Genomic DNA, 22,804 nt, shown 5'->3' with positions numbered 1-22,804 from the left:
GCATTACTAATCACAAATAAAATGTAAAATTATGATTTGCTGATTTGTTGTAGTCAATTACGTTTTATGTTCAATTTTCATTTTATTTTTATTTTTTATTTATTTATTTATTTTTGTGAGGAGATGAGCCCTGTGCTAACATCTGCCAATCCTCCTCTTTTTTTGCTGAGGAAGACTGGCCCTGGGCTAACATCTGTGCCCATCTTCCTCCACTTTATATGGGACGCTGCCACAGCATGGCTTGCCAAGCAGTGCATCGATGCACGCCCAGGATCCGAACCGGTGAAGCCCGGGCTGCAGCAGTGGAGCGTGTACACTTAACTGCTTGTGCCACCGGGCTGGCCCCCAATTTTCATTTTAAATCAAGTGATAAAGACCATGGTGCCATCTCTAGGCATTATGGCACAGGGGCTCAGATATGGCAGGTTTGGGGATGTCGCATATTCGGAGTAACTCTTCCTCTAAACTAGACTAAATCTCAGATGCTTTATTGTTCAACTTGAAAGTATACCCCACTGCCCTCTTTTTTTTTTTTTTTTTTTTAACTTCCAGAGAATTATTTTGGCATGTTAGAGTATTTCACAGGGATATTGTATTTGGAAAAAATCCATTTCTGAATAACCGTATTTTACCTGCCCATATAAATACAGTTCTGATTTCAAATTGTGGTTTGAATTAGTGTTAGTTTTTGTGGAGAGGTATTCAGAATCTCTGATGCGGGGAGAATAAGGGTGCCTAGAGAAGAAGAGAAGTCTGTAGGGACCTTTGAAGTCCGTATTTGACTTTCTTTCTTTTCTAAACCTTTCCTAGTTAATACCATCCTTCCAATCCCTTACCCCAAATTCTGAGGGCTTTTTTCTAGACTCAAATATCAGAATATGTTTAAATTACTACTTAAATTTGTAACAGCCCTCTGCATGCCTGCAAGGATATGCAGAGTTATCAATTCTCTATCACATTAGTTCAGGACTAACTTGTGTTCTGCTAATAGGTTTAAGAAATTTTACCCTGTTATATTGGCCTTAAGGATGTTTTGACCCTACCTTTGAGAACACAAGAGATTTTAATCAAAATTATACCAATATTAATTAGTTTTCATCAAGAAAATATTTTTGACTTGAACTTTATTGACAGATTTCTTAATCAGTTTTTCATAGAGCAAAGGTAAATTTTTCTAATTTATTTTATTAAAATCGTTTTTATCAGAATCAACTCTGAATTTTACTCTGAAGATGTCTATTTATCATTCAGTTTTGTCTTTGTTTTTTTAGTAAGAGACAGTATAGTGTGGTTATATCCTGGTTATGCTCCAAGGCAGTACTAGCCAATAAAAATATAATGCAAGCCACATGTATAATTTAAACTTTTTTAGTAGCCACGTTAAAAAAGTAAAAAAGATACAAGTGAAATTAATTTTAATAACATTTTATATAAACCAGTGTATCCAGAATATTATCATTTTGACATCTAATCAATATAAAACATCATTAATTTTAGAAAAAAGTAGGTAGGAGAAGGGAAATCTCAGAGAAAGGGAAGATATGGGTGGGGTGTGTTTGACCTCTTTCTGCTACCTTTCTAGAGCCTTGGGGAGGAGTGGGGGAGGATGAAAGAGAAGACTGTGTCCGTCGTTACTGTGAGTCTTACTTTAGCTCTTGCGTGGAATGGTTAATTCAAAACATCCACAAGAGATTCACTTACTTGCTATTCTTCTGAGTAGTTGAGAGTTCTGTTTACATTCAGAGTGTAGTACTAGAAAAGGCCCAAATAGCACCATCCGTTCATTGTATATATGTGCACATTAAGAACCTAAAATGTCTTTTACTTACTTAGATTTTAATAATAGTCTTGTTCTCTTTCTCTCTCTTTTTTTAATGTCCAAGCTTAAATTCCTTACTGGAAAGACAGGAAAGGAAACGTTTGTAGTAGATTTTCCGAACACAAACCTTGCTTTTATAATATGGTTGTGGCAACCATCTCTATTTTGGTAAAGTTAGCCTATTCTATGAATTACATTTTGCAATATTATTTGAATTACATTTTGCAGAAAAACCACAAGCCATTGCACACAGTTAAACTGGACATTTTATATATACATTTAGTACTGTACATCAGAATTTTAGGTATTGTACAAGACAGTGAAAATAAAGCAGATGGACCTGGCCTAATCTGTAAGGTTCAGAGAAAACTTCTTTGAGGAAGTGACCTGGGAACTGAGCCAGGAAGGGTGAATAGGAGTTAATAGGCAGTGCCAATGGAAAAGATCTTTCCAGGTGGAAGAAAAAAACATTTGCAGAAATCTTGCAGTGGGACTTGAGAGTCCAGAAATAAACCACACATTTATGGTCAATTGAATTTCAACAAGGGTGCCAAAAGAATAGTTTTTTCAACGTATAGTGCTGAAACAACTGAATATCCACTTGCACAAGAATGAAGTTGGACCCCTATTTCATACCATGCACAAAAATTAACTCAAAATGAATCATAGACCTACATTTTAGAGTTAAAACTATAAAACTCTTAGAAGAAAACATAGGAGGAAATTTTGTCATGTTGAATTAGACAGTGGTTTCTTAGATATGACACTAAAAGCACAAGGAACAAAAGAAAAAATAAATTAGACTTCATCAAAACTAAACACTTTTGTACTTCAAAGGATACTATGAAGAAAGTGATATGACAACCCATGGAATGGGAGAGATATTTGCAAGTCATATATCTGAAAAGGGAATTTGTATCTAGCCACCACTAGGAGAAGGCAGCGTGACTCAAGGAGCACGTTTGTGGAGAGAGGCGAAAGTGGTGTCTGGGTGTGAGTGTTTCTTGATTTGAAACGTAGAGCTCTGCTGCAAAGCAGTCTCCTCTTCATTTATTTCAAAACAAAACTTGTAATCTAGCTTGAAGTTAAGTATCTCGTTCGGCTGAAACTCTCCACTTGTGTGAGGTAATGTGTAACTCGTGGATCTGGCTGAGAGCTCCTTAGTCTTGGAATCCTTGGCCCTGTGGCATGGGTGAATTTGTGAACAGGGTATCTCCTGTTGTGATTCTAGGCTTTGCCTTTAATACTGCTCAAATTCCAACTATTCCACCAAGCTTTTACAGATTTTGCTTCCTTTTTAAATAAATAGAATTTTAAAATAAAATAGTCCAAACATCCTTCTAAATCAGTCAAGCTATAATATTTTGATTAGTGTCTTAGAACCAGTGATCTGAATTGTGTTTTGCAATTTATTTACCCCGGAATACTTTGCCGTATCAGCTACATCCTGAACCATGTGTTAGAACTACTACAACTACACTCATAGTTCTAGTGTTAGAAACTCTTCTTAGTCATTTCACAAAAAACAGAGTCCAGCCAGGAAAACGGAAAAAGGAAAATCTAAAATTGTCCTTTTCATTTCTTCCCGTTAAAGAGTGACTCTGGAAATGTTTCATGCAAGAAAGCAGTGGTGAAAATTTCTTCTTTGCTATTAAGTTTCTGAAAAGAATGAAAACCGTTTTTTTGGTTTTTAAATTTTCTCTTAAAGAATTCATTACCTTATTGGGGTTAAACCGTGTGAATTAATGCATACTCTGACCTCCAGGTAATTTCTATACCAGAGAGCCTAGTTCCGTGAACCAAAGAAGAGATGGAAGTGATTGAATATTTCTAATTAGAATAAGTGCATATATTCAAAATTCACGGTAAAGATGTCATAAATTTCATTATATGTTCATCTAGACTATTTTAATCCATTAATGACTATCTTTATTCGCATGTTCTAAAACAGATGAGCTCCGACAAGAAATGCTGAATGATGTACAAAAGAAATTGATGAACTTAGTGAACAGCACAGAAGGAAAAGTGGACAAGTATGCTCTGCCTTTTAACTTTTATATATTTTATAGAGATTACTTTTATTGTAAAAACTTCTACACATAGATGTTTATATGTGATTAAGTTTTTAAAAAGCCTTTTCTTTTTCTATATAGTGATGAGATGTAGGTGTTTTTAATGAGGGGTCAGCAGAATAGCTTCTCTTCTTGGTTTTTAAATAGATTTTTCCCAGCTCGAATTCTTTTTCTTAAAACCATATGGAAGAGATGAAATATCGCCACAACATGACATACTTGAAAATAAAAACTTTATTCTTACCATTCCTTTTTGCTCTCTTTACTGTCCTTAAATGAACATATCTTGTTCAAATGTATTAGGTGTGAAACCTAGGTATATATGTAATAGATCATTAATATTTTAAAGATTTAGATATTATTAGCAAATTTTTAGTGAATGTGAATGGGGAAATAAAAGCATAACCGTTAAGCACAAGAACTATCATCACCATTTAAAGTGGAGAAGGAAAAATCTGAAATGTCTCCTCAAGGTAGACGTCAACCCAGACAGGCACTGAGAATTACTGAGGAGGCACCGTCTCAGTTGATTGTTTAGTTGAAGAAAGTGGGTGACTAATAAGTGATGTTTTAAAAGGTATACATTTTGCGTTGTTTGAAATATTCTTAGACTTGTCAAGATTTTTTAAAAAGTTACTTTAAAATATTTTATTGTTTAGTGTTTTCTATAATTATCATTTAAGTATAAATATTTATATGATTAGTGGTTATTGTTTGGGTACACTAAATATTGGGATAACTGTTGAGTTAATTTGAGCTGTTTCTGCCTTCATTTTCTTAGAGTCCTAATGAGAAACCTCTTCATTGGACATTTTCACACACCAAAAAATAAGCGTCATGAAGTGTTACGATTAATGGGAAGCATCTTGGATATCAAAAGGGAAGAAATAGATCAGGTAACTGAACAATGAAAGACATGCTGAATATATTTATAACTAAAATAGTGGCATGATATAAAATTGTTTTCTTTTACTGTAGATTATATAACTTTTCTTGAATACAGTTTTCTCAGTAATGTGGAAATGGAGTCATTTCACACCATGGTGAAGAAGTAGATTTGTCCAGTTTGTGTCATATCAGTTTAAATATTTTGTAACTTAGAAGCCACCAGTCTTATCAGAATGCTGAAATTTTAAGACATGACAATCTTCATCTTTTACTCGATAGTGCTTAGGATGACATGTCATTCTATATGTAACCTTTATCAGTAAGAAACATACATTTCATTGTATTTGTAGCCTCTATCAGTAGGAAACATTTACTAGGAATTGGACTCAAAAAGCGTGGTTTGCTAGCACCTGAAATCATATAAAAATTGTTCTTATTTTTTTTTTCTTGTATTGATAATATTTTTCTGTTTTAAAATTAATCTTTCAGTTGTTGAATGAAGATCAGGGCAGTGTTACCAGGTGGATGACTGGGTGGCTTGGAGGAGGATCAAAAAGTGTCCCCAATACACCTCTGAGACCAAATCAGCAATCTCAGTTTAATAGCGTAAGAGTTGATTTTATTCTTGCTGAGTATGAATGGTGAAATGATTGTATATCACATTCGTTTGCAAAGAATCAGAGTTCCTTTTTAGGTTATTTTATACAGCCCTTTTAGTTTGGAGTCGTAGAAACTGAGATCCAGAGAGGTGATTAGTTTAAAGATAATAAGCCAATTTTTTTTTTTTTTTTCAACATTTTATTTATTTATTTTTCCCCCAAAGCCCCAGTAGATAGTTGTATGCCATAGCTGCACATCCTTCTACTTGCTGTATGTGGGATGCGGCCTCAGCATGGCCGGAGGAGCGGTGCATCGGTGCACGCCCGGGATCCGAACCCGGGCCGCCGGCAGCCGAGCGCACGCACTTAACCGCTAAGCCACGGGGCCGGCCCAATATTTATTGGATTTCTGCCTTTTTTTTTTTTTTTTTGTGAGGAGATCAGCCCTGTGCTAACATCCGCCAATCCTCTTTTTTTTTTTTTTTTGCTGAGGAAGACTGGCCCTGGGCTAACATCCGTGCCCATCTTCCTCCACTTTATATGGGACGCCGCCACAGCATGGCTTGCCAAGCAGTGCGTCGGTGCGCGCCCGGGATCCGAACCAGCGAACCCCGGGCCGCCGCAGCGGAGCGCGCGCACTTAACCGCTTGCGCCACCGGGCCGGCCCTAATAAGCCAGTTTTAATAATTTTATTTCATATAGGTTTTGTTTTAACTTTTTATTTATCTGGTACTTTTATTTTTCAAAGTATTAACTGTTCCCTTCTTTGTATTTGATCATGCTGCTGTAGGCACACAATTATTTGTTTGTCTTACTACTAAATTATGAGATTGCTAAAGACAAAGGCTCTATTTTATGCATGTATGTATCTACCTAGTCATTGAGCTAATAAATGCTTATTGAGCACCTACTGTGTACCAGACTGTTCTGAGCACTGGGGATACAGCAGCAAAGCAGACAGACTAAGTGCCTGCCCTCAGCAAGCCTGCATTCTAGTAGGAAGAGGCTGTGAATAAACATGAAAACATAGTGCCTGGTATATAGTAGCTTCAGATAAATATTAGAGTTGAGTAGTGTGTTAGAATGTGGAGTTTACTTCTTTTTTTTTTTAATAAAGAAGAAACGAGGATAGATGACTTAGAGCTCGTTAAAGATAAAACCCTATTTAAAATTGGATGGCGTAAAATTTAATTTAAAGGAAAGGTCTACATTATTTTATTTTAATCTGATAATATTGTTAGTGAGCTTTTGCTATATTCATTGACTGGTTGTTACTTTAGAAAAATATGACTGTTTACTAGTTGTATGCCATCAATATAATATTTTATGTTTATGTAAAGTTATTAAAATGATTTAAAATTTTATATCTTAAGTGCCATTGATGGCAAGAAATCTGTGTTACCAGGTGGCTAATTCTGACTGTAACGTTTGTAACAAGTGTTGTCATCAGGCTATTGATTAAATTGTTCAAGTTTTTAGTTGATAATCTAATGTAACTAGAGTACTACCAGTTTTTGTTGTTCATAAAGCTTATTTATAAAGAAGTTATTCAGATGGCATGATTAGTTTTTAATATTTAATTAGAGCAGCTGGTACATTTTTTTTAGTTGTAGTGAATATAATTTTAATATTTGCCTTATAGAACCCAAATATTTTTTTCTTAGTCTTTTTCAGAACTTTTTGTTAAATTTCTGGAAACGGAATCTCATCCATCTGTTCCACCACCAAAGCTTTCTGTTCATGATATGAAACCTCTGGATTCACCAGGAAGAAGAAAACTAGAAACAAATGTACCAGAAAGTTTTAAAGGTAAAAGCAGATATTTATTTTTTCTACAGTTTAAAAAATCAAATGCTTAATTTGTGATTATATTTTATAGTGATATTAAATTTTTAGTGTTTTTGAAAATGTGCAATGACTTCTTCCAAAATTCCAGTAAGGCATTAGATTTTGGCTTCATATAGTCTTAGCAATAGCAATCTGATATTTAATTGGCTTAGATTAATGTGAACAATATGAAATATTTTCCTTTTGTGTATCAGAATAATTCTCTCTCTGCATAAGCCACTTTGAATTATTCTTGAAAGTAGTGGTAAACTGGTAAACCTTTGCTTGGTCACCTGTTTTCCTTTCTCTCTAATGGTGCTTATTGCTAATCAGAGTTAGAAGTGTAGTTTATAGTTAGAGAAAGTTTTTTTTCCCTGTGAAGATCTAAGTGTTACACTCAACGACTAAACCTTGGTATGCTAATAGTATTTATAAGAGCAGTTTAGTAAACTGGCTTAGACATCCAAGAACGTTATGAAGGTCTGCCTGGAAGCAGATGGTTTGGTGGTTCTATAATGTGTGTACATAGTTTTCAATCCCATTAGGTTGTAAGGGTCTTATTTATATTCATATCCCCTATATTAGCATTCAGTAAAATTTCTTGAGTTGAAATTGAAGTATAATCCATTAGACTATAAATAGATTCTTTACCTTTTAGAAGGTTTCTCTTTTATCTGAAATCTTCATATTTTAATACAGACTAACATGTTTGCTAGTTGAACTGTAAAGGTATTGTTTTTATTATACACTCAAGTTTATGTCACGTCAGATACTTAAATTTGGATAAAATATTAAAGAATTTATATCCTGAAATTTTAAAAACTGCCTTAGTCATTTAGACAAATATGTCTATTTCCCTGAACTTTTATAGAAGGAAAAAGTGGTAAAATTTGTTGTTAAGATTTGGCAGCTAAATTTAGTGAAAAGTCTTAACTTTATCTAACAGGTGTAGACTATACTAAAAACACTTTCTTGTCACAATAGATTGTGGCATCTTGAAGCAGATTCCGAAATTCATTATGACAGGGTCTCTCCCTTCCCTGTCTCTGCTCCGTCCTGTCTCCTCCTTCCCTCTGCTCCCTCTTTCCTGTTCTCCCCGGCTTCAGTTGTCAAGTCCTGTGCTCAGCTTGATTTGTATTGGTCAGAGACAAAAGCTAGTGATGTTCTGAGTTGGTAGAGGGTTTGCATGAAAAAAAGCAAGCTTAGTCTTACAAATCCTGGATTTGTAAGTGTGTGGCGAGAGTCAGAGTTTACTAAGAGTCACCAGAAGCTTTTCCAGAGTTTGGAAAGTTGTCATTCACAGGAAAGTACAGCTTGGGGACCCACGGGAGATTGATGATAAATAGATTTGATGAATTTGTCTCAATGCTCTCTTTGTTTTGGAGGCTTCTTTTATTTGAGTTTCCCATTGCTGAAGTGGGCACCTTCAAGGGGTTGCTTGTCTCTTCACAAGGAAGTTGTTAGTGGTCTTGGGTAATAAAGCAGAGTTTTATCACTAAGCATTAGGCCATAAACCAAATACCTATTCCAATAAAAACTAATTGTTCATCCTAACTTTATGCAGAAATGATCTAATCAAGAATTGTTTTCAAACCTTTCAATTTCTAAAAGATGATCGACTCATTTAATGCATATATTGTTTTTTCCTTTGGGTAAATTAATATGAAATCTGATTGTTATCATTGTAATATGGGTGCTAGTTTTTTTCATGACCATCGTAATTGGGGAAAACAAGTTCTCAAGTCCTTCATCTTTCAGGTGAGTAGAGAATTTGCCTTGTAACGTAGGGAACACATTTTATTTTATTTTATTTATTTATTTTTTTGTGAGGAAGATCAGCCCTGAGGTAATGTCCATGCCAATCCTCCTCTTTTTTTGCTGAGGAAGACCGGCCCTGAGCTAACATCTATTGCCAATCCTCCTCCTTTTTCTTTCCCCCCAACGCCCCAGTAGATAGTTGCATGTCGTAGTTGCACATCCTTCTAGTTGCTGTATGTGGGACGTGGCCTCAGCATGGTCGGACAAGCGGTGCGTCGATGCGCACCCGGGATCCAAACCCGGACCGCCAGTAGCGGAGCGCATGCACTTAACCGCTAAGCCACAGGGCCGGCCCCGGGAACACATTTTAAAAAGCTGTTACTATAGTAAATGAGGTTTATCAGTCATAGAACTGGTATTTAAATATAAACCAACAATATTAATGTGTTTAATAAAGTATTGGCTATACATACACATATTCTTTTCTCCTTTCTTCTTTCTCCCATTCCTTTCTCTTATTGTCTCTCACCCTTTTATGTTTTATAGACCCTGCTTATCGGATCCAGAATCCAGCAGCATATGAATTAAATTTATTTAGGGGCCAAATTTATTTATTTAGGTATCTGGGAACCTAAAACACATGTATAGCCAGCATTGACTAAAAAAAATTATAGGAGACTAAGCAGTTCATATTTTATCGTTTAGATGCAGCAGAATCCAGGCCTGGTAGAAGAACAGACGTGAATCCGTTCCTGGCCCCCCGCTCTGCGGCTGTGCCTCTCATTAACCCAGCTGGACTTGGACCTGCTGGGCCTGGGCATCTCCTTTTGAAACCCATCTCAGATGTGTTGCCCACATTTACCCCTTTGCCAGTGTTACCGGACAACAGCGCTGGAGTCGTGTTGAAAGATCTTTTAAAGCAGCAGTAGGTGACTCTCCAGCCAGAGACGACATACGTAGCACTTTAAAGAAACCGTGAACACTATGTGTATGTACTTTATCACAAAGTGCCCTTTTGGAAAAAGTCATGTGTTTGTTTGCAGTTGTACTTTCTCTAAATTTAATAAAAATATTCTTAATTTAAATAAAATATTCTTAATGCTTTTAGAAATTGCAGATGTCGCAGGAGGAAGTGTTTGCTCTATTATCTGCTTTTTTCCTTCTCTGATTTGACCTAATTTAAGCTAGAAACATTTGATCTTTTATCTTAATTTACAAAAATAAGAAAAATAAAAAGACAAGAATACTAGTAGCTATATATCAGCTTTCTTTCCTTCTCTGATTTTCAAGCTCATTTAAGCTAGAAACATGTGGCTTATCTTTTAAAGATAATCAAGAGATTTACAAAACAGAAAGAAGAAGAAAATAATAGTAGTGGCTTATCTGCATAGTGCAGAAAATTGATCTGAAGCATATATTAATCATCTTTAGCAGACTTTATGGACAAGCCAAGAACAGGGTTGTCCCTGGGAGGTCATAGGTGTCCTAAAGTGGAGTGTGTATTTGCTTCTGTGCCGTCTTGTCACATGTGCAGGTCCACGTGACCACCACTACAGTACAGCACAGAACAGTTTCAAGGACCCCTTGTGCTGCCCTTTTATAAACATAGCCACCTTCTTCCTTTCCCTCCTCCTCAACCTCTGGCAGCCACTAGCTGCTCTCCATCTCTATAATTTTGTCATTTCAAGAGTGCTGTATAAATGGAATCATACAGTCTGTAACCTTTTGAGATGGGCTTTTTTCACTCAGCATAATTCCCTTGAGATCCATCCAAGTTGTTTCATATATCAGTAGTTTGTTCTTTTTTTTCTTGAGTACATACTGTGGATATATGATTTAGTTTTAAGAGCTAAGGTATCTTGTTTAAAGGTTCCATCTTAAAACTAATTGTTTCCTCACACACATACACACAACTTTCATACAAGTGTTAAATCATACAGTTGCATTTATGTAACTATATTTAGCAATATCACTAAACACGACACCTCTTGCCTCTGTCTGAGGTGTTGATATGACAGGTACGTCAACCAGAAGTCCTCCATTCTCATCCTCATGGTCGTGAGGGTATGAAGTCATTTCAACAACACCAGCACCAGGTGTTTGGAACTTAAGAGTAAGGGAGTATTTCTTTAATTTTTTATAAGCACGTCATAAAAAATCCTGACTTGGATCTTAATTATATCAGCATGTTCACATTTGTATTAGTTGTTGAAGTTGTACATTTAAAGACATTTCTTGCAAATTTTGTAAATTTCGATAAGCCTTGAAAATAGAAACATCTGTATAACAAAGAAAGGTGACAATGATACTAATCAAATATGTCAATAGGCCTGCTCCGGCCAGGGCTGAATTTGGTTGGTTGTAAATTTTGCTGTGGTTAACTGTATACTTTCTACAGTATTTAGAAGACTGGAAGTCTTTATGTGTTGACGGGTAAAACTTGTTTTTCTGAAAAAGTTAGTAACTAAGACATTGCTGCTTCAGAACATCGCCTGTCTCCTTAGCTAATTTATTTATATTGCCATCCTTTATTTCATGCACTTGAAAGGAAGTTGTCATACAAGTTCTATATTAGAACTGTCAAACTGCCTCCTGTCTGTTTTGCCCATTATTTTTCTATGAAATTATTACTCTTAGGTTTTATATGATCCTTTCAAAGATACTTTGACCTTCCTGAATTATTTGCTGCTTGCCATTGAAGTTTCATTTCAGTGTGGAGCATCTGAAATAAAAGTTTCTAAGTTAAAAAAAGAGAGACACGATCCTTCATTTTGAAGAAATAGAACAAGCAAAAAAATTTTCTCTTTTAATTTGAAAAGGAGATGTATGGTGGGTATTTAAGTAGCATGTCATCATATTTTAAATGCCTTTTATGACATTTTGAGTATTTCCTTCCCTGCTCAAAACAGCCTGTCCCCCTTCACCCCATAGTTTAACGTAAGTTTGGAAGCTGTTATGGGTGGATTGCATATCTAAACATCACAGCATGACCTTACATGGCTGCTGTTTAAATAAGTATGTGACCTTGTCCTGAAGCTGTAGTACCTAATGTTTCAGTTGTATCATCATTGAAACTATAGCTCACTGGTATGCATACTAAGTGTTTGTTGATCTAAACCAGACATAACTCATCTACTTTTCTGAAACTAAGTTGTGTCAGAGATGAACCATCTGCTCAAGGAATCTTAGTAACCCTGCAGTGATGAAGCATATAATTCTAATGTTAGCAATAGGACATTGCTAACAGTAATTTTACTGCAGTATTTTAACTATAGTAGTTTTACTGTTTACTTCTCTATAAACTTACTAGAATTTGTGGTTGAATTTTGCCTTAGCGGCCACAGGTTTTCACAACATTCCTAGTGGTTTTCAACTGCTCTACTATAGTGTAAAATCCATCCATCCATTGGATTTGATTTTAGTATAATCCTGTATCATACGGTTGTTTGAGTTTTAGTTCCTGCCCTTATTGATTTAAAAGAAAAAAAGAAACAAAACGAAAACTAAACAGAAACGTGGAGAAAAAGGAATGACTTTCTTAAAACCAGCCAATTAATATATAAATATCCTCCCAAATAAAGCCTCTAGTTTATTTTAACCTTTTAATGGTTAATCGAAAGAGGGAAAAAGACTCTCAAAATACTATTCAATCAGTAGGTGGAAAAAACCCAGACTATATCTTCAGGGACAGGGGATTGATGAGAATTGTGGAGAAAGTGCTATTATGTGTCAAACTTAGCATTTGAATTTGATTTAAAGCCAATGAGTTTTTTCATATATCAAAGTATTTAAAACATCTTCCATCAACAAAAATTTATCTTTAATTTTGTAAATATTAAGTATAACTGATATTTATTTTCTATATTCCTATGGAAAAAGCAATGGTACTTTTAATGTTCTGACATTTGTGATTATTTGCCGGTCTTTACTTTTTAACTTATTAAGGTTTCTCTACTTAAAATGGATAAATTGTCTTTTGATTTTTAGGGAAATATCTAAATGTGGGAAATTTACAGCCCAACCTTCATATTGAGTTATGTTTTATAGAGCTAAAGTCAATGCATTTCTGAATTTCTCAGGAGCACTGTAAGGCAAAAAATACTCCAAATAAAAATGATATATGTAAGTTGGCAATGTCTTCATTCACAATAAAAAAATTTTTTAGCAAACAGCTGCTGACTTTTTCTTTAGAAGGGGAGAAATTACTTACACATGTTGTTTATAGCAGAGTTGAACTCCTGAAGCTAATGTCTTCAAGTGGTCACCGGATGTCTGCTGCTAGCATGCCGTTTGAGCCTTGGAAATGTGAAGTATGAACAATTTAATAGATGCTCAACATTATGTATCAAAAGCGGATGTGAGAGGTTTTAGCCAGCCTTTTTTTTTTAGCTTCAGAGGTGGTACTATGCATCATTGGGCTCTTGGTCTTTCTGCAAGATAATCAGTTATGTCTTCATTTTTTCTTAGATGTGGTACTTGAATATTTTTATCTGTTCATATGATGGTAGTATTGGAAGGGACATGGGTTTTAAAGTTGGGAGAGGGATAGGAGTACTGATTTTAACCCTTTCTGTGTGACCTCTAAGAAAACTACTTTGACTATGGGGCTGATTTTTCTCATCTCTGAAATAAAACCCACATAGTAAACTCACAGTGTTATAAGGATCAAATGGCACGTTCATTCATAACATTTATTAAATGAATAAATGTACCACCTGTGGAAATGCTTTATAAAGGTCTGTAGTTCTACACAGGTGTTGGAAGTTGTGATTATTACTGCCAAAAAGTGGATAACAATGCCAGGGTGGGGGCATTACTGAAGCCAAGAGTTGTTTCAAGAAGGTAGGGAGAGGTCAAAACTGTGAAGGTCTTGCTGCTCTGTTGAGATATGTTTTAAGAAGAATCCATTGGATTTAGGGACCAGGAAGTTGTTGGCTTTGACTTAGAGCAGTGCTGGTGGAAGGTGGGAGCAAAAGCCGTATTGTTAAGTGAGTTGAGTAGGTGATAAGCAAGTGGAGGTATGTAGGCAACTCTTCTGAGAAATCAGATTTTGGAGGGGAAAGAAGACGTTAAGAGGAGAGGAAAGGAGTGGACTGGGGGCCTGGAGCACGTGGTAATGCTTACAGGAGGGACACAGTTTACAGGAGAGGCTGGAGAGAGTGGAGAGAGAAGGGTTCCTGAAAAGGGGGAACTGATGGAATCTGAACACGGAGGTATTGGCCTTAGATAGGAAAGACTCCTCTACTGCGGCACGGGAGATGCAGAGAGCAGGTGGATTTGGGTGGAGGGAAGTTGTGAGAATTTTCTTCTGTGAGGTTGCCAGGGAGCTTTATCTGCTAAAAATGAGCAGGGGTGGGGTGGTGTCTGAGGTTTGAGAAACTCACAGTCAAGTGGGAGAGACAGACACGTGGTCCAGATTACTAGAGAAGTGTGAGAAGTGCTCGTGGGGCATGTGCCAAGTGCTTGGAGGCCCTGACTTGAGCCTGGCAGACAAATAGGAGGAGGGTGAGTGGTTGTCAAGCACATCTGAAAGGAAGTAAAATTTGAGCACTCTAGAAGGAAGCAAGCCAGCAAATTAAATGTCAGGTAAAAGTCAAAGAGTTCTTGCCTTAACCAATTCTGATGACATACAAAAGGTCATTTAATCTGAACCTTATTTTCCTGTTCTTTGGACTTAGGGCATGTGAATACGTATCTGAGGGTTTTACAGCCTGTTATTGTCATAATTTAATACATCCAGTAAATTAATAATCCATTATAATTACAACAATATTTGTTTTGGAGATAAATATTTAAGAATGTTAATAAATGGATCACTTAAGGCAAATATTTGAACCCTTAGTTGGTTTTCTGCCTTGGCTATTTCTGTGCATCCGTCTTTTAGCCCCTCTGGGGTTAAGAAATTAAAAATTTGCACTATAATGATATTTTAACTGTGATAATTTTCAGCTGTGACTGTTTTTACAGGAGTATGCTCCTTTTCAGCTCTAACATCCTTGGACTTCAGTGAACTATTTCCGACCCTCAAAAATTAAATCTCAATGATTGAAAATATTTGTGAACTTTAAGTAAGAGTTTGGTAAAGTTGTTTCTGGATATCCTTGTACTGTTAAAAATGTAAGATACATTGTTCTTTTTTGTAGAATGTAAGGCATTTAGATGTTGGAGGACATTACATTGTGATGTTTCCCTCACATTGTGATGTTTCCCTCTAACGAGGGTGAATCAGTCTCAGGCCCTTCTTGTTACCCCTGGGTGAATGAATGGGCATCCGTTTTTTTTTTTTTTTTTGTAAGGAAGATCGGCCCTGACTAACATCTGCCAATCCCCCTGTTTTTTTGCTGAGGAAGACTGGCCCTGGGCAAACATCCATGTCCATCTTCCTCTACTTTATATGGGATGCCGCCACAGCATGGCTTGCCAAGCGGTGCGTCGGTGCACGCCTGGGATCCAAACCTGCGAACCCCGGGCCACCGCAGCAGAGCGCGCGCACTTAACCACTTGCGCCACCGGGCCAGCCCCGGGCAGCCATTCTTAAATGCATACATTTCCCAAAGGGCGAAGTCCATCCCCGATGGTGAAGGGAAGCATGATTTCTTTTAAAGAAAAGGATTGGAAACAAAGTAATATAAATTTGCTTCAGGTTTTCTATGCAGCCTTTTCCATTTAGGTGTATTTAAAGAACCATGGTGTCATCTGTGAGGTAACACATTAATCCCTTTATAAATAAGGGATTTTCAAGCACTCTCCCTGAATAACAAGGGAGCAGTGGTGATAAAGTTACAAGTTCTAGACTAGTGAGGTAATTTTTTATTTTTAAAAACTTACATGGAATGTGTAGACTTTGAAAATGTTTGGAATCATTTCAGTCGTCTCCCTACAGCGTTTGCCACGTCGCTTGCAGATGCAGGAATAGAGTGGTCTAGATACGGGCATCCAACCCCTGTTCTCTCTAGGATTGCACTGCCCGCTGTAGCGCCTGTGTGGGAAAATATTGACGATGGTGAAAGTCAATGCACAGAATTGCTATTTGAGACGTTAAGACTTCCATTTTATAAGTCTTTTCACTTTTTTTTCTCCTTCTGACATTAGTTTTACTTGGTAAAAAATAATTTTACCCCTGCTTTCATCCTTTAATATTTGTGTGTGTGTCAAATATTTCAAACATTTAAGGATGGACAGTAAAGATATTAGGGGAGATGTCTGGCTGTGGCAGTGTGAAGAGGCCAGCCAATTCTCCCTGCAAAAAACAAATATAAAACTAAAATGGTCAAAAACCATTTTGGGGCTCTGGTAATTGACCAAGCAGACAAGAAATTGAAAACTGTTGATTTTTGAAAATTTTCCTGAGCTCAGGTAAGAACCTTTGGAGTCTGTAGCCTTCCTGCCTGGGGCTACCCCGCTACCCACCGCCAAACCTCCCAGCTTTTCTAGCACCAAGCTCGGCATGAAAACCAGCAGCCTTGTTGTCTGGGGGGGTGGACTCAATGGTAGGGGTGGAGGCTGTGCAGAAACCATGACTTTGTCAGTTGAGAGTGGTGAACTGGGAAGGAAACATGGAGAAAACTACGCTAGCCTGAGGTTGCAATTCCAGACAGGGCAAGTGCTCCACCAGTGGGAATTTAATGGGGAGACCCTGGAACTGAGAAAGCTGTAGAACGGGCCTGGCTGATGGGAAGACCTGACTCACACACAGGGGAGATCTGAGAGAGCCCGTGGGAAGAAATGCCCAAGCCAATGGGAGACTGGTCTTTTGAGTATTTCTCAATCCACATGTTACTGGACACAGATCCAGATTCTTTTACCCACCACACAAGAGGGGCCAAATGAGACTAGAACACCAGGCTTATGGCAAGGAAAGGGGTTTATTTCGGGTGACGTCAGCCGGGAGACGAGAGTAAGCCCTCAAATTCGCCTCCTTGAAAGATGGGAGGCAAGGGGTTTTAAAGGTTGTGAGGGATGTGGCTGCTTGCAGGGAGGGGGAGACTGTGGCCTTGCCGGTTGGCGTTTTCCCACCAGCCTGCATTAGGCCTTGTGAGGCTGCTTGCAGAGAAGGGGATGGCGAGATAAGGGGATCCACAGGTGGGTGTCCTTGGTTGTCTGCCTCCATGATGGAGGGTGGATTCTGGTGCCAGGAAGCCAAGGAGTTGGGGTCTGGGAGCTTCAGCTTCTTGATATCCTTTGGACATCACTTTTCCTGTAATAAAACTTCAAAGGTCTGGTAACTAGCCAAAATCTTAGCATGAGGCCACCTGGGCATTTAACAATTTGTAATTTCTATTTGCCTTGTGAAGCTCAGGGATACAAAGGTTTAAAAAAACCTTTATTTACATATGAATGTAACTTAGACAAGAGGGGAAAGGGATGGGTGCTTTTGGTTTTAACCCCATATATGCTGGGTTTAACATAGGGGAACTGACATCAGGGCCGGCATCACACACACACATCCATGGGCAATGGACAGAAGCTGCGTGAGCTCGAGGTGTGTAATGAGCATAGCCTCTGCTGACCCGAAGGCCGTGCAGGCATAGCCTCTAGGAAGACAGAGTAAAAGATAAAAATGAGAGTATGAAAACAGCAGAGACATTAGCAGCTGCACTCTCCCATGGGGGAGGCAGATTCCTCAGTTTAAATCCAAGTTTTAAAAAACCAGAAAAGTACAGCAGAATCAATAGTTGCTACAACGTAATCTAAATTGTTCAGATTTCAACCAAAAATTAGGAGTAAGGCAAAGAAGCAAGTGTGACCCATACTCAGGAAAAAAGCAGTCAAAAGAAACTGTGGGCCTAAATGCTGGATTTAGCCCACAAAAACTTCAAAGCAGTGATTGTAAATACAAAAATTACAGGAAAGTATGTCCAAAGGATACAGAATAAACACTTGCATATGCATTACCCAGCTTTCTCAAATCTTAACGTTATGCCGCATTTTCTGAAGAATTTTAAAAACTTTTGTTAGAGAAAATTTCAAACATGGACACAAAAATAGAGTAACATATGAACCCATGTACCCATCACCAGCTTCAACGATTCTCAACTCAGGATTATCAACTCTCATTTCATCTCGTACCACCACCTATTTCCTTTTTCTATTTTAAAAGCATTTTCACACAGCATGTCTTAAAACTGTAACAAATAAGGAGTCAATCTTATCACTTTTTGTAAGACTATAGAGATGGTCCAATAGTGGCCTCTTCTGATCGTGATCTCTCCAGGAATGATGTTGAAATCTGACCTCCCATCTGGTTACAGAGAGAAACTTATACCATCCCTCCTACATTTGGTGTTAAAAGTCCTTTCTTTTACGCAATATGATGATATATATCTTTTATGATAGATGATAGTTGTACATATTTTTTATTCAGCAAAATTAAAAGTTGACAGCATAATTTTGTTCCCTCTAATTTTTGAGGGGGTTGATTTTACTAGTCTGGCAAATTCAAGAATCTGGGAGTCACTAATCTTATGTGGATTGTAAATAGGAAAAGAGGTAATTTGAACATCATACTATTATAAAGTTATATTAAATAGTTTGTCCCAAACCTCAATCCATAATAAGTGTCAGAAAACAGACAAAAACAAAACAGAGATGGCAAATGCCATTAACAATTTTCTTGAGTGCAACTCTGGGGTTCTGTGGCAGAGAGTGCGCTTGCCTAAAGTCTTTTTTCTTTCTTTTTTTTTTTTTTTTTGTTGTTGTTGTTGAGGAAGATCTGCCCTCAGCTAACATCTGTGCCACTCTTTCTCTATTTTGTATGTGGGATGCCTCCACGGCATGGCTGATGAGTGGAGTAGGTCCATTCCCAGGATCCAGGCCTGAGAACCCAGGCTGCCAAAGCTGAGAGCATGGAACTTTAACCACTGGGCCATGGGGCCGGCCCCAACCTGAAGTCTTTTTCGTTGTAGGGATCCCATATTTTACACGTGGGTATATGTTAAAACCACAGTCAGTTAAAACAATCTATAAGAAAAGCCCAAGTGTTTTCACGATTCACTGAGTTTCCTGAGAATTCCAAGTATGTGCAGAAAATCCCGACACTCTTGAACAAGTCAGTTACACTAAAGTACAGTCAGAGACCACACGAAATCAGGGAAGAAATCCTGGAGCAGAGGTTCAAAATCCTGGGTCTCAATCTCTGTTCTGCCTCTGATTATACGATCTTGGGTAAATTAGTCTCTCTGGGCCTTAGTTTCTCACATTTGTAAAATTAGGAGCTTACAGTAAATGATTCATAAGGTTCAGAGCTCAATAATCTCCTCTGGCAATGTCCTACATCCTTTTTTAACAGTCCCAAGATGGGTGGGGGCACCTCCTTGTGCCCTCCTTTGGCCTATGCGCACCTATTTGCACTATTGACCCATCATTGCCTCATGGTAAAAAAAAAAAAAAAGAGAGAGAGAGAGAGAAAGGTTTTTAACCTTTATTGAGGGCCTACTATGCATCGGCACCTGCTAGGTGCTTTATGAACACTGTCTCCTTTACAACACTATGATATATTTTTGCCCCCATTTTATAGCTGAAAACCTGAAGCTCAGCAGGTTAAAAACTTGCTTAGGGTCCTGTATTTGTCAGGATTCTCCAGAGAAACAAAGCCAATATTTTTAAAGGTCATTGAATGTTTAACATAAGCATAACACTGAGGGCAGAAACTATGAAGGATAGGATTAAGACATCTAAATACACAAAAATGTAAAATGTGTAGGTTTACAAAAATTTCATGAACAAGACTAAAAGCCAAAAGACAAACAGGAAAATACTGGCAACATAAATGATGATGGAGAACTATCTTCACTACAGAAATAACGGTGGGAAAAGAGAGTAGAGAGATCATTGATGCTCCTTAGGGTTTTGGGCAGAGGTTGCTGCTTGCCTTCTCAGGACTATTCTCTGTTTTCACAGTAAGAGAACTCTAGATTTTTAGGTAAGTAGGTTTGTGATCTCTCAGAACACAGAGTACATGTCCCAGCGTCCCTTGCAGCTAGGTACGGCTATCAACTCTCTCCTGCTTCCTGAAATGTGGCTGTGGTGGTGGTGGGCCATTTTGGACCATGTAGAGAGAGGTCAACACCCTAGAGATTGCCAATCAACAAGACAGAAGGAGCCTGAAGTTCTGGTACCTTCAAGGGATAGAACCACCATATTACCCCTAGACCACCCACCTACAAAGTATAATGTGAGAGCATGTATCATTTTATCATCAAATATAATCGTTGAACTATTTCTATTTTTAAAAAACCCAAAAACCACCATCCCCAAAAGCCCCAAACCAAAAACCACCACTAGCGTGGAATCCTTTTGACTTTTTTATTAGTTCATAGGCAGTGACTTGGTGCCTGGTAAGTCAGGAGAGGACATGGATTTGGGGAAACATCCCATAAGGAGTTGAACATTTGGGTCTGCAGGAGAGAAGTTAGGGATGTGAGAGAGATTTATCTGAGAGTCATCAGCATAATGCTGACAGTTTATGGGACCTATGTCCCATAACTACTGTGGGACCAGTCACTATTCCCGGAACAAGAGGGTAGTGAGAATGGGTAGAGAGGCTGGATCTAAGGTTAGGGAGTCTTTGGCTAGGGAGGACGAGAAAGACAGGGGCTGGAGAAAATGCAGTCAGAGTCATAGTGGGAAAACCAGGATAACTTAAAGTCATGGACAAAAGAGAGGAGAAGATGGGTCATCAATGGTCAAATCCTTCAAAGAGACAAAAGGTCAGTTCAGAAGGTCATCATATTTGGCCATGAGATCATTAGGAAACTTAGGGAGCAACATTTTGGGTGAGTGGTGGAGACATGGCCAGATTTCAGGGGGTTAAGGCAGGACTAGGTGGTGAGGAGATGACTGACACATGCTCATTGAGAAGCCTGATAGAGGAGGAGAGCAGAAGCCACTGGGAGCATCAGGAATAATAGAAATTTTCCCCCTACCCCAAGATGGGAAGACTCGTGGAGGGAGCTGCTGCCCAATACTGTACTTAGGTGTTGGCTGTTATTTTAGTTTTCTGATTGTCTTGGGCGAAGTTTGGATAATATAAGAAAGGAAAGTCTTTAACAGTGCAAAGAAAATAACAAGAGAAGGTCATGATGGAAGGGCCCATGGAGTTCTGGAGTGTTCCTGGGGAGCTGGGATGAAGGGAGGGAATTAGTCCTGTAAGCAGTAAGTCAGAGAAAGCAAGGCTTGGTAAACTGGAAAGAGTGAGGGCTCTAGAACCAGATAGGCTTGTTTTGGGCTGGAGTTTGGATTGTTTATTATCTGTGTGGTCCTAATCTCTCTGGGTCTGTTTTTCATCTGAAAAATGGAGGGTGTCCCATTTTACAGAGTTCTTGTGGGGTCAAAGGAGAGCGTGTGTGCAGAGTCCAGCACAATCACAGACATTGTATAACCCTCTCTTCCCTGTTTTGCATTCGCTCCCAGGAAGGCATTGTGATGGAATTATTTTTGGACAGTGAAAAAATAAACAATTTAATATTAATAGTCAAAATATATCATGAAATGTATAATTTTGAGAATTTCCCCCCAATTTGAAACAACACCTTTAAAAAAAATAGCACATCTGTCTTCCAACCCATGGCACAGTGAGGAAATTGGGCTTCATTGGAGCCAGGAAGGTCCCATTCAGCAGATGATAACCTCTTACATTTATGCTAAACTTACACTGTGTGAAGCTGTTCTACAGTTGTGATCAGATTTGGTTCTGATGAAGGGCGACGGGGCAGATGTGAGGATCCCTATTTTGCAACTAAAAAAGAAAAAAGCACTTAGAAAAGGAAGTAGTGATCTCTAGAAGCCAGCCAGGGTCACTTAGCAGTTCATGCTCCACAAACCTCATTTTCTTTTTGAAAATAGAATTGCTAGATCGGGAGATGCGATGGTAACGTGTATTTTGGTGTTAGCAGCACGTCTTACAAACTCGCATCAAAACTTTGTGGACAAGATGGGGAACTGTCAGCTGAGTGAGAGAAGTTGGTGGCACCCCAAGTTGGACACATGGTCCCAAGGTGTTGAAGAAAGAGAAGCAGATCAGTGCCAATCTGGACAGAGAGGTTCACACCAGCACCGTCCTAGTAAATACCTTATTGATAACTCTGATAAAGTCAAAGGAGTCACGGTCAGCAGATCTGTGGTTGTCAAAGCTCGGAGAGATACTTAATACTTGAGACAGTAGAATTCATGCTGGAAAAGATCTTGAACAATAGACAAAAAGTTAATAGGGACACATGCAAAAGCTTGTTCTCTGTGAAAAATAATTGGCAATCCAAGTTCAGGGTAGGGGAGATGGTGTTAAGTAGCCTGCGTAACTACGGATTGTTTTCATCGGTGCGAGTTCAGTATGAACCAGAGGCTGATGCAGCTGCTGGAGGAGGAGACGGAGCAGGCTGCAGAGGTCATGTGACACGCGAGGACCGGCTGAAAGAACTGGGGGTGTTCAGCCTGGGGAAGAGGATACCAGCACGGGCAAGAGGTGGGACTGTTTTCATGAAAAGGAAGCTGGTTATGTAGAAGAGGGAGTAGCCCGTGGCTGCCAAAGGGAGAATTAGGACCCATGGAAGGTAGTTACATACAAGGAGGCAGATTTGGGTTCAACTCAACACAGAACTTTCCAACAATTTCAGCTGTTCAACAGTGAGTGGGGCTGTTTTGTGAAGTTATGATTCCCTCGTCCATGGAAGTGGATAATTTACTAGTTATTAAAGATATTTTGGAGAGTGTTGGGTAGGGGTGGGAATTTGGACATAGTAACAATCATGAGGATAAGTAATTTTTATTTCATTCCCACAACAACCTTGAGACATAGATGTTACCTCCATTTTGCAGATGAGGAAACCGAGGTGCCGAGAGGTTAA

The 22,804-nt window shown here is 38.3% G+C and overlaps 1 protein-coding gene across 3 annotated transcripts in view; it reads left to right on the top strand.

Moving 5' to 3' along the window:
* The window catches only part of TRIP11 (thyroid hormone receptor interactor 11), a 61,279-nt gene extending 51,238 nt beyond the window's left edge, over window positions 1-10,041 (top strand). For all 3 annotated transcript variants that reach the window (XM_058567568.1, XM_058567569.1, XM_058567567.1), the window contains 5 exons: window positions 3,771-3,852; window positions 4,673-4,787; window positions 5,269-5,385; window positions 7,043-7,187; window positions 9,669-10,041. In XM_058567568.1, the coding sequence (XP_058423551.1) occupies window positions 3,771-3,852; window positions 4,673-4,787; window positions 5,269-5,385; window positions 7,043-7,187; window positions 9,669-9,892 (683 nt within the window). In that variant the 3' untranslated portion in view covers window positions 9,893-10,041. The remainder of the gene's footprint in view (window positions 1-3,770; window positions 3,853-4,672; window positions 4,788-5,268; window positions 5,386-7,042; window positions 7,188-9,668) is intronic.
* Window positions 10,042-22,804: the final 12,763 nt, after the last annotated feature.

This window comes from Diceros bicornis, chromosome 24, assembly GCF_020826845.1.
Source record: "Diceros bicornis minor isolate mBicDic1 chromosome 24, mDicBic1.mat.cur, whole genome shotgun sequence".
NCBI classification, from domain to species: Eukaryota; Metazoa; Chordata; class Mammalia; order Perissodactyla; family Rhinocerotidae; genus Diceros; species Diceros bicornis.
This window is presented reverse-complemented; position numbering and strand designations above follow the sequence as displayed.